Source organism: Leucopleurus acutus (assembly GCF_964270905.1).
Source record: "Leucopleurus acutus genome assembly, chromosome: 4".
Lineage (NCBI taxonomy): Eukaryota > Metazoa > Chordata > Mammalia > Artiodactyla > Delphinidae > Leucopleurus > Leucopleurus acutus.
The window spans coordinates 130,546,922-130,559,241 of NC_139146.1; the positions used below are offsets into that span (position 1 = coordinate 130,546,922).

Genomic DNA, 12,320 nt, shown 5'->3' on the forward strand with positions numbered 1-12,320 from the left:
TATCTACCATCTCCAGAGCTATAGCACAGCACACAGCAGAGACATCCCATGCCGGAGCTAAACGAAAAGAGCAGAAGACAATGTCATTATTATCTTCCAACTCTCCTTAAAGGAACGAGAAAGACCAAGCTTTCTGTGCTTTTAAAGCTTCTTTCTAAACACACCAGAAAATGCACAGCCCTGTTGAGAAAAAAAAAAAAAAATGTAACAGTAAAGTACGTTTTCATGGCTGTGCCAAGGAGGACACTTACGAAAACTGCAAGGGGAAAAGAAAAAAAAAAAAAAAACCTTTGAAAATTTGTCAAATATTCTTGCTGCAGGATTTGACCTCTAGGCTGAGGGGTCATGACTCAGGCAGACACCAACTTTTAGAAACTTTGGAGTTTTATTGTTGTTGCTGATGCTTAAGACATTTCTTTTCCTGTCGCAGGAAAACTGCTGCTGCCTAGCAACCCAGGGCCAGCAAAGCTCAATCAAGATGCAGTTCAGGCTGCATTCTTTTTTAAAAAGAATTCTTTTCCCCATTAAATGACAAGCACGCCCTAAGACTGGAAGGTGCCTCGCGCTCAGTGAAAAATGGTTTGCATGCTACTCACTCGGGCCTCACTGGCATTAAAGGATGACAGAGATCAACCGCAGGAGAAAGCCAGGCTGGGTGTGGTTTCTGAAGCTTCAGGAATGGAGGAACGGGCTGCCCTGGACCCAGAAACAGACCACACGTGGACTGCAGGTGGGGCCTGAACAGGGAATCCATCCCACCATGAACCTGGGAGCAGAGACACGTTCTTCTAGCTTTTGGCAAAGACAGGAGGATGCAGGTCAGAAAGTCAGTCCCAAGGTTAACAAAAGTGATGCACTGCACCACTGGATACTCTTGTCCATGTGCATGTAATTTAATATTCTGGGGATTACGCTGGACCCCTGAGGGGAAATGTATACGTCCTTCTCACCTTTACTGTTTCTAGGTTCCTCTATGACTGGAGGACACAGCCTATTCAAGAACTCTGCAACCTATGTTACAAAGGTGCTTTGATAAAGCACAACCTACTGAAGAAACTCGTGAACAAGAAAGTGGTCAGCCTTTTCCAACAAAGCGTCACCATCCCGAACGGCCTCCATTTTCTCACCAGGAAAAACGAGACAGACTGACACAGAGCTCACTTCAAAGGTGAATATGTTTCTTTTAGCAAACTTATAGGAATCCTCACCAAGGAAAAGGTTTTTTGTTTGTTTTTTGCAGTACGCGGGCCTCTCACTGTTGTGGCCTCTCCCGCCGCGGAGCACAGGCTCTGGACGCGCAGGCTCAGTGGCCATGGCTCACGGGCCCAGCCGCTCCGCGGCATGTGGGATCTTCCCGGACCGGGGCACGAACCCGCGTCCCCTGTATCGGCAGGCGGACTCTCAACCACTGCGCCAACAGGGAAGTCCGGAAAAGTTTTATGTAAACAAACTCTTAGCACCTTGTGGTCCACAGAAACTGTACTACATGAAGGCTAATACTAGGAAAAAAACACAAAAACTTCATAACCTACTGACCCTCAGAGAATCAGTGACCATGAAAGCAACCTATCACACTGAAAATCCAACGAAAATCCTTAACAAGATAAATATAACCTGGATTATAACTACATTATGGCATGTATTTTGTAAAGTGATTTGGTTAAGAGTAACATTATGTACCTTACTTTATATAAATTGGCAGTTTAAACATTAACATAAAACAAGGCAGATGTGAAAAGAGAACCACCCTGATATGGTGTTTTTTTTTTTTTTGATGATTCTCAAAGGCTCTTCTGAATCTTCAAGGGCCCCGAGGGACTGAGGCAGGGCAGAAAAAAGGCTGAGTCACATTATAAATATATATTTCTTTTATGACATTAAAAATGTATAAAATAGCAGAATAGGCTCAATTTAAACAGATCCTGTAACTCGACAGGGTTCTTTACACACCTGTTTAACGAAGTTCCTCTAAAGACAGCCCCCACGCCAGCTGTGAGCTAACAGGTGATCAGAATATGAGAATAATAAGCAAGCCGTGGACAACGCAGGTGTACGCGTCCTCCGTCATCCTTCCTTTCCCTGTCACGGCTGCTCTGACTTTTCCTCCCATCTGTTCTTCTGTCACATGGGAAAAACTGGAAGTAGATCCAGATTTATTATCATCCATTCCTGAACACTCACACGTTTAAGGCCTTACAAGTTGCTCTCAACAGACATCTCACTCTTGGAGAGAACATGCCTTCCACTAGTCCTCATACTTGCCCATCTCCTGACAGCAACTGGCATCACTGACAACACCCCTTGACCACCCTGACACTGAACTCGTCTGGGCTTCTTCTGGCTCCTCTTTTATCACTAAGAGTAAAATCTCATTATTTCTCAAAGATATTGTTCTTCTCCTCTCTGAGTAATGAAAGCTTTGGGGTCGAACAATCCTTAGTGCAAACCCAGGCATTGCCACTCACTAGCTGTGTGGCCGTGAGCACGGGATGTTTTACCCTTCAGTTTTTCTCATATGCATAAAGGGATAAGATATGTAATATGAATTCTGTACACATATAAGGATACCATTACATATATATACGCAATGGGCATTACACACACACAGACACAGGTCATATGAGATAAACACCGTATATAACAGACGCACCACGGAATTCTTTCTCACATCTACCTCATGTCTTTACACCATATGGTACACTTTCTCCCACTAAATTCTCTCCCCAGGTTGAGCCCCACATCTCCAACTGTCTGCTGGGCTTATCTTGCTGGATATCCAGACAACAACTAAAATTCTGCATGTTATAAACGGAACTCACCTTCTGCCCCAAACCCATTTTTCCCCTCCTTCCATTAATAACACCAATATTCTTCCAGGATGGAATATTCAGCATCATTTATAACACCTTCTTCTGAGGTACAAATGCAGTGCCTGGACTGTGTCTGTCCCACCTCACAAACTGATGCTCTCCACCTGTAACTCACCACTCTCACGACCATGCCATGCGACCTCTCACCTGGTCTTTTATTCCTCTACTTTCTGTTGCCAACCCTGCTGCCAGGTTAAGCACGAGAGGCTTAATCTTAAAAGCCACGAGAGGCCCTGATACCTCTAAAATTAGATCCAAAGTCCTAAGGTGGCCGTCTGAAACTCCCCACACCTGGCCCAGATCTCCTTCCAATCTCATCTCGTACCGCTCGCCCCTGTGCCAACAGGAGCCTCGTGTTCCCAGAACACACACCTGCTCTGTTTCTCTGATGACATGATGCCCCACACCTGAAGTGTCCCCTTAAAACACCTCCACCTGTTCAAACTCCATTCTAAAACCTACTCAAATCACCTCTTCAGGAAACGTTCCAGATTCCCCACAGGTGGACATAAACTCTCCTCGGGAGTCTCGGCGGCTCTCTCTCTATCTGTGTGAGAGCGCTTACTCTCCACCATTTCTTCTTTTCCCTACAGGACTGTCTTCACTTCTCCCAAATCTCACACCATGTCTGATTCAGAGCAGGCACTCATGACAGATGTACTGAATTAATCCGTAACAAGTACAGTCCGTCCTCCGTGGGTTCCCCATTAGCGGATGTAATCAACAGCAGATCGAAAATATTTGGAAAAAAAGGTTCCAGAAAGTTCCAAAAAAGCAGAACTTGCATTTGCTGCATGCTGGCAACTACTTACATAGCATTTACACTGTATCAGGTATTATAAGTAATCTAGAGATGACAAAGTATACGGGAGAATGTGCATAGGTTATATGTAAATACTCTGCCATTTTATATAAAGGACCTGAGCATCTGTGGATTTTGGTATCCGCAGGGGGTCCTGGATCCAATCCCCCCCCCCCAGATACCGAGGGACAACTGTATACTTTAAGAACAAAACATATGCAGAACTCACACATTTCTGAGGCACAACCCCAATTTGAAAATCCTTGGGAATTTCACAGTACCCTTTCCACCTGGGAAATGCAATTTTCTGGTTTGCAAGGGAAGAAAGAACTTGATAATTTTTTTGGCCCGCGAACACTTCTTTTAAAACAACATCTTAATGTACTGAGTGGAAATGAAGCCAAAACATATGGATTAAGTTTCCCATAAAGTACATATGGATTTTATGAAAACAACAAAGAGGCTTGGATAAGATGTGATCTCCAAAGCAGATTAACCAAGGGTCTTTTTCTAACTCCGAAATTAATCTGGAGCGTTCTTGCTTTAATTATATGTTGAAAGTTTCCTTTTCTGACTTAGTGACTTTCCAGTCAGAGTTACCATTTTTCACATTCCTAGGGAAGAAAAATAAGTAACTGAGGAAAAGAAAACATTTTCCTTCTACTGTCATTACCGCCCACCCCCGCAATTCCTTCTCCTTCATAGACACCACCTAGGCCGTTTCATTTCATTGCTAGTTTCCCCTCCTTTTTTTAATTATAATTTTGTTTCCTTCCTCACGAGACTATTCTTTTTAACGTTTGCTATCCTTCCTCCCTCTCTCTTTTTCTCTTTGTTCTCAAACATTAAGAGGAGCCGTATCTCTCCCTCACTACATTCAAGTAAAACACCAGCTCCTTCGGGTGGTGCATGTGGATCAGCTGTCAGGGAAACGTATGGCTCAGCTGGGGCCAGACACCCCTACAAAGTGTTTCTACGCAATCACCCTTGTTAGCAGAAATACTCCTCCTCATAGCAGAGCCTGGACTCCGAAGTGAAGACCACTTGAGCATGAACAACGAGCTGGGAGTGAGAGTGACAGTGGACAAGGATGAAATTGAAGGGGTGAATAAAGGAGTAATAGGGATATTAAGTTCTCAAAAATGTTCACTAATCCAAGCTCACTGCCCCTACCAAGCCCCAAGCAACCCTCTGCTTCCAAAGCTAAACTCACACACTCAATGAAGAATCTGAAAGTCACTATCTCACCTCCTCTTGGTAGGAAACCTCAGGACTGCAATCAGTATTGGTTGTGCGTTCCCAGCACTATCTAGCCTGGCCACCGAAAGGGAGAGAGGGAGATCCGAAAGCCCTCTACTGAGTTCAATGAAGCTGCATCTCCGAGAGTGGGTCCAGTTCCATCTGCTGTTAACTATTATAATTGGCTCACCAATGCCACTTGGAATTCCTGTAAGATTGGCTAACAAGGTGAAAGCAGCCCTATCGATTTCCCAGCAGAAAAAAATCGTGTACTTATCTTCCCAGCTTCAAATAAGAGAAGGAAATAGGAAGCTACAGCATTAGATGGAGAACCTTTTATCCAAGAGCAAGACCCAGAACCAGTATTTTCACAAATAAATTGGATAAAAGTTCTCTTAATTGGGATTTAATCTAATGATAGTTGCGCTCCTAAACATTGCCTCAAAGCTTATAGTCTAATTATTTCTTTTTCTCAAAATGAATAGTAGCCATCGTGCCCTGAAGCTGTCTGGATACTTCCGTACACATTAATGACAGTTTGACGGGGCCATGAGAGGAGGCATAAATGCACCACTAGCTACCAAAAAACAAAAACAAAAACCCCACCAATGTCTGACACCCACAAAACAAGCTGCTTTTACCATACGGATAAAGCAAATCTCTAACCAGGTTTCGAGCCTAGCTTTTCAGAGGGAATCGATATTTGCACCAGCTAGAATTGCTCTAGCCAACAGCAAACGCAACAAGAATCCAAGAAATGTTCTCGCAACACTTGTGCAAAAGGACTACACCTCTCTTCATCTGTCTCTTTCCCACTCCCCTGACCCCCAGAAATTTCATTGAATCCATTACTTCACCAAATAAATACTAACCAAGTGCCTAAGGAATACCAGGTACTGTTCTAAATGTGCAAAAAGATCTTTGCCCTCAAAGATCTAGAAGAAAGAAATAGATAACAACTAGAAAAATAAGTCAATTGCATAATATGTTAGACAGGGATGTGTGCTGTGGGACACAAGTCCCGAAACAGGGCTCAACCCCCTAGATCGTGACCCGCTTTCCATCAGGGACTGTAATGTTCATCTTCACCTCCCAGCACCTAATGCATGCTTGGCATATAACGCAATCTCAATATTTTAGAAAATTTATAAACAATTAAAGTTGTTGACCAAGCATTTTAAGTTTTCCAATTCCCTATCTTAAAAGTGAGGAAAGTTATTAGCAAGGTCCTGATCTATATGAACAGAATAAAGGGGGGAAAAATATCTAAAAGTTCTTGAAAGAGTCTATTGTATTTTGAAAAATCATGTATTCCCTTGAATACAGAGAAACAAACAACAGGATATGTTACCTAAGATTCATTTTAAACCAGAGATTCTCAACCTGGAGGCCCCGGGTTTGAGGATGTTGTGAATCCCCTGAAATTATTAGCACAATTGCAAGGAGAGGGACAGTTGTGTGTGTTTTTCTGGGGAGAGTATGATACAGATCGACAAAAAATGTTTTCCCTGTGTTACAGTAAACAGAATTTCAGTGAGAAATCCAAGGATAGGAACAAAGGCAGCAAAAACCATAAACAGTCCACAATGACACTGCCGATATTCATCTGCATCTGGATTAAACGTTGCTTCCTTAAACCCGTGAGATAACAGAAGACCGGGTAAAGCTTCAGATTTGTGGAACTCCATCCAAAGACAGAAGCTCTATGAGGACTTCTCAGAACCAGGCTCCCCAACATGATAATAAAATCATTAAATAAAAAGAGAGAGAAGGAAAATCTAAGAGGACAGTTGTACCTCACACAGGGACGAGCCCAACACAGGAATTCCCTTCTGGGAAAAAAAAAAAAAAAAAAAAGCACTTTTACCTTTTCATGGTTTTCAATTAAAATTTCCACGACAATATTCTGAAACTTCAAATCCATGATGGCAGCAACAGTTTCTTCCTGTGGCCTCATCAGAGTTGGTCCAAACACCACTCCTAAATTTGCCACGGTCATGAGGTTCTGCTTGGAGTGATTTGAAACACTAATAAGATGAGGGGGGGAAGAAAGGTCCCTGGTTAAAAGAAGGGGCAATAACTGTGGCATGCAGAGTATTTTGCAACTCTGTATTTCCCTAAAAACAAGGAGCCAGACTCAACTGTCCTCAGCGTCTGCCACTGAGATCAGCGCATCTGCAAGGCCCCATGTGATGGGGTCCCTGCCTACCTTCCTACCTCCCTTTCTTTGATGCTCTGCTTAACCACAGCATCTTTCTTAATAATTCTATGTGTATGCTAAGCTTGTGTCTCTGAACACCTTCATTTACTGTTCCTTTCTACTTAGAACATTGCTTCTTTCCCCAGGTCATTATACCCTCGCTTCCAGGCACTACTAGACCACATGGCACCTTTGTAAGAATCACCTTCACAGGCACACAGAGCTTGATCAGAACACCCAACTCATCCCTCTCCCAGTACCATTGTGCAGTGAACAACCTGGACAACTGTTCTCAGCAGCCCTGCAACCTAATTCGGGTCTCAACTCAAAAGGTCTCATCCTCAGAAACGAAGTTCCATAACAACCCACTTTATAGTCCAAAACCCAACATATATTCTTTATCCCTCACTCTACTTGGTCTTTTTACCATTTATCACCTGAAATTATTTTATATTTTTATTTTTAATGTTTATTATCTTTTCCGTCTTAGAAAGAAGGGACTTCATGAAAGTAGGGACTTTGTCTATCTTGTTCAACTATGTATCTTTGTATCAGCTAGCACCTTAAGAAGGCATTCAACCAATATTTTCTGGCCAAATGAATGAACAGCTTTACTAGCAGTAGGACCCTTGGAAACTCATAATATCCTCTGGCCTTCAGTTTCTTTTTCATGTGAAATATGGGTTGTAAAACACAGCATTCCTCAGCTTCCTCCCACCTCTAAAATTTTACAATTACAGTGATCTAGGAGTCCTTTATATATGAAGAAAGAGCTAATTTTTCCACTGAATTCTTAGTTTTTGCTTGCTTTGTAAAGAGGGAGTGAAAGGAATAAACTGGATCCTATGAAATAACTACGTATTATTGGATTAAACAAACTTGAAGGACATGTTCAGACTCAGAGTTAGGTAGGTGTGAAACCAAAGCTAAATTTGCTAACAGGCTTATAATCACATTTCCAGAATCTGTAAGCAGGGAAATGTGTAAGATTCTCTTTTCTTACTTCAAATCAAACCCTGAGTTGCTGGCAGTGACGTTAAGCAAATAATTATACGACTTCATGAAAGCATCATATTTCATCACTCTTGTCCAAAACACACACAATAAGGCAAGTGTCCAGCCTGCCCTCGCAGGTGTGGTCCCTGGTATTGTGTAAACAGCCCCAGCTCCAAGTGTTACATATCTGACACCACCGCACGGTGTCCAGAGCAAAATAAAGCAAGTTCGGAAGAAAAAGAGGCTTACTTTGTTAAGTGTTTCACCAGAATATCCAACATTTCTTTATTTTTCTCCGGCAGTTTGTGTACCAAGAAATGGATAGCGTTAACACGAGATTCTGGGCTGCCGCTTTCTTTTAAGAAAATAAATAAAAGAAAAAGAAAAAAAATGGTTAGAGAACTCAGAATCAAATATATTCCTAAAAACAATTACAATAGCTCATCCGTTAAATCTTCAAGCAGATAATTTACATGTATTTTGCCACTTTTCAAAGGAAAAGAAAATCCATCCATCCATCTTTCTCCCTATTATGAATCTTCTGTGCCTCCCCCTATGACATAATGTCAGCGGGGCTGCAATTAGTGCCTTTCCCTCTGCTGATATTTAAGAAGAGAGGGCAACTACGGATTCTCCCTCTGGCACGCTGCACCTCAAGTCTGCTCCTCGCTTACCTGATGAGTCTAGTCACTGGGTCACTGCCCCACATTGGAATGCAAATAAAATACCAGGATTAGGTTCCTCCCTTTTATGGGTTAAACTTTATCCCCCCCAAATGATATGCTGAAACTGCAAACCCTCCTCCACCCCAGTATCTCAGAATGCGACTATTTTTAAATATACCAGGGATTTGTTTTTATCAGGTGTGGTAAGACACGCAGACATGGAAACAACTCTCAGGAACGAAGACGCTTGTCCTCACAGATCCCTAGAAACGGGAGGCATGGCATGGCATGCAGGGCCGCATGGGGAAGCACCGGGGAGGTCAGGAGGCAATGAGCAAAAGGAAAATGTGAGCAAGAGGGTTTATTGCAGTATCCACATGAAGGAACAGGCAAGGCAGGGTAAGCAGGCTTAAGACTGGTTGCTGTGAATTTTTTCAGCAGGCTCGGGGGTATAGAGATTGTTCCTGATTACCTGGTTCCTGGCTCTGAGGCAGTTAAGGCAGAAGAATATTGGTCTGGAGTGTTCGAACCCGAAAGATGGGGTCGGGGAGGGAAAAACGGGCTCTGGATTGGTTAGTCTGCACATGGAAAGTGTGCTCAGGTTAAATACCTCTAGGAGTTGGTTAGCCCCAGGAAGGGCAGTCTCCCCAGGGTCAGTCAAGCCCCAGATGTCAAAACATTAGAATAATGAGACATACTTGACAGTGCTTATTTGGAATAAGGTCACTGCAGATATCGTTAGTTAAAATGAGACCACAGTGGGGCAGGGTGGTCCTTTAATCCAGGGACTGGTATCCTTATAAGAAAACAAAGACGTAGAGGGAAGATGGCCACGTGAAGGCACACATACGGGAGAGTATCATGTATCAATGGAGACAGAGATCGAAGAGATGTGCCTACAAGCCAAGGAATGCCAAGGATTGCCAGGAAACACCAGAAGGTGGATGGGGCAAGGCTCCTTCCCTAGAGCCTTCCAAGGAAGCATGGCTCTGCTGACACCCTGATTTGGGACCTCACCTCTAGAACTGTGAGAGAATAAACTTCTGCTGTTTTAAGCCGTCTGGCTTGTGGTACTTTGTCACAGCAGCTCTAGCGAACAAATATTGAATATATTACCTTTATCCCTTAGACTTTGGTATTAATGATCGTCCATGGCTCTTACGAACAATGTGCCCAAATTCCCTTTATTGTGTTGATAGAATATTATGGGACAAATCGATAAAATGCTTATTATTGAGAATTATGCTAGAGTTGTCAGGGGTGTCAGAGAAGTGACCCGTAAGAACTAGGTGCTCCGTTTACCGCAGCAGGAAGGAAGGTTACAAATCGCTATGGAAGTTCACAGAGAGCTGCCAGGGATGCTCAGGAAGGTTTCGCATAAGGGAGAATGTTCGAGTCAGGGCTTGAAGAACGGGAGAGGTTTCAGGGAAGGGTGGAACTAAGGGGTGTGGGGTACATTCTGGATTCAGCAAACAGTGTGAGAAAATACACAGCCTATTCAGAGACTGCTCCTAAGCTTACATAAAGGTGGTCAGGGCCAAACTCTGGTCCGTAAAGACCAATATTACTCAGCCATAAAAAAGAACAAAATAAAAAAATATATACATAAAAATTAAAAAATAAGAAGAACAAAATAATACCATGTGCAGCAACATGGATGGACCTAGAGAATGTCATACTGAGTGCAGTAAGTCAGACAGAGAAAGACAAATATATGATATCGCTTATAGGTGGAATCTAAAAAACAATGGTACAAATGAACTTATCTACAAAACAGAAATAGAGTCACAGATGTAGAAAACAAACTTATGGTTACCAAGGGGGAAGTGGGGGGAGGGATAAATTGGGAGATCAGGATTGACATATACACACTACTATATATAAAATAGATAACTAATAAGGACCTACTGTATAGCACAGGGAACTCTGCTCAATACTCTGTAATGACCTACCTGGCAAAAGAATCTAAAAAAGAGTAGATATATGTATAAATGATTCCCTTTGCTGTACAGCAGAAACTAACACAACATTGTAGATCAACTATACTCCAATAAAAATTAGTTAAAAAAGAGAACTTGTCTTTACCGGTTGCTTCTAAATTAGTCACTGAAAGTAAAGCAAGGAAGGGATATGAGGAGAGTTAAACTGGGGGGAAGACATACCTGACATTTGTAGAGGATGAATTAGAATGGGGAAAAGAGCAAACTAAGAGGGAACCGCTATGTGGTCAAGAAGTACTGAGGCAGGAAGGGGCGGGGACTGGGGTGGGGAAAGGGATCAAACTACAAATAAGGAAATAGAGCAAAGAAGTATAGTTCGCAGTCAGATGGTGGCATCACCGCTTCCAAGTGACAGCTAAGTGGCCTTGGGCAAGTTACCTAACCTCGCTGGGCCTCAGGGTCCTCACCTGCAAAATGAAGCGAATAGCTCTACCTCAGAAGGCCACTTGAGATTCCGTGAGGCGGCATCTGTAAGGCACTTAGCCCCAGCACCTGGCATACAGAGGCGCTGGACCGCTGTTAGCAGTCACTGCTGATGCTGTTCACGTCACTGTTGATGTCTGTGTTCCTCTTATGTCAGAGCTACTATGGAAGAGGTAGAACTGACAGGATTTAGCCTCAGACCGGCTACGGGTCAAAGGAAAGAGGCAAAGATGACTGACGTTTCATGTCCTGGTTACCTGGCAGTACGGTCAGTTCTGCTGACAGACAGGAACCCAGGAGGCGAAGCGGGTTTGGGGAGGAAGACGATGGTGGAAGTGATGGAGAAAGTGACATTCAGGGGCTGCTATTCTAGCAGGTATCTGGGATGGGGAAGAGGCTTTAGAGCTGAAGGCCAGCCACGCTCTCCAAAGGGTGTGACCTCCAGCATGTGGCCAAGGCTGCCCGAGTACTTCAGAGGCTAACAGAGGACGCCGCGGTGGGGAAAAGAGCTCCAAAGACGTACAGGGGAGATGCCCAGGGAGCTAAGCAAAGCACAGGAGGAGGAAGAGACAAGAGGACCAGGGAGTTTCAGGGTCATCAGAAAGTCAAGTGAGAAAAACCTGCAAAGACTGGGGAGCTAGTGCTATCCAGAGTTATGGGAGACTGGGGAATCGAAAGACAGAGAAGGGGGCCACGGCTAAATTTACCAATTTTTACAAAAAAAGAGGTTAAAGAGTGAAGTGCTGAAGAGGATGGAGAGGGTGGGTTTCAGATCAATGGTTCAAAACAGAAGAAAGGGAAGGGAAGGGGAAAGAAAGGTAAAGCAGATCAAGAACAGGGAATTTGGGTGGGAGGGAGGGAGAAGCAAGAGGGAAGAGACATGGGAACATATGTATAACTGATTCACTTTGTTATAAAGCAGAAACTAACACACCATTGTAAAGCAATTATACTCCAATAAAGATGTAAAAAAAAAAAGAACAGGGAATTTGGTGGGGCTTTTTTGTTTGGTTTTTATAACTAAGGTGCAATTGACATGTAACATTATATTAGTTTCAGGTGTACAACATAGTGATTCAGTATTTGGATACACTGCAAAATGATCACCAAAATAAGTTACCAATT

The 12,320-nt window shown here is 43.1% G+C and overlaps 1 protein-coding gene across 1 annotated transcript in view; it reads right to left on the reverse strand.

Annotated features, from left to right (window-relative positions):
• Window positions 1-12,320, reverse strand: part of ARHGAP10 (Rho GTPase activating protein 10) — a 328,476-nt gene that overhangs the window by 85,349 nt on the left and 230,807 nt on the right. The window contains exons 17-18 of the mRNA XM_082838763.1: window positions 8,357-8,462; window positions 6,779-6,938 (exon numbers count right to left, since the gene is read on the reverse strand). Of these exons, the coding sequence (XP_082694889.1) occupies window positions 6,779-6,938; window positions 8,357-8,462 (266 nt within the window). The remainder of the gene's footprint in view (window positions 1-6,778; window positions 6,939-8,356; window positions 8,463-12,320) is intronic.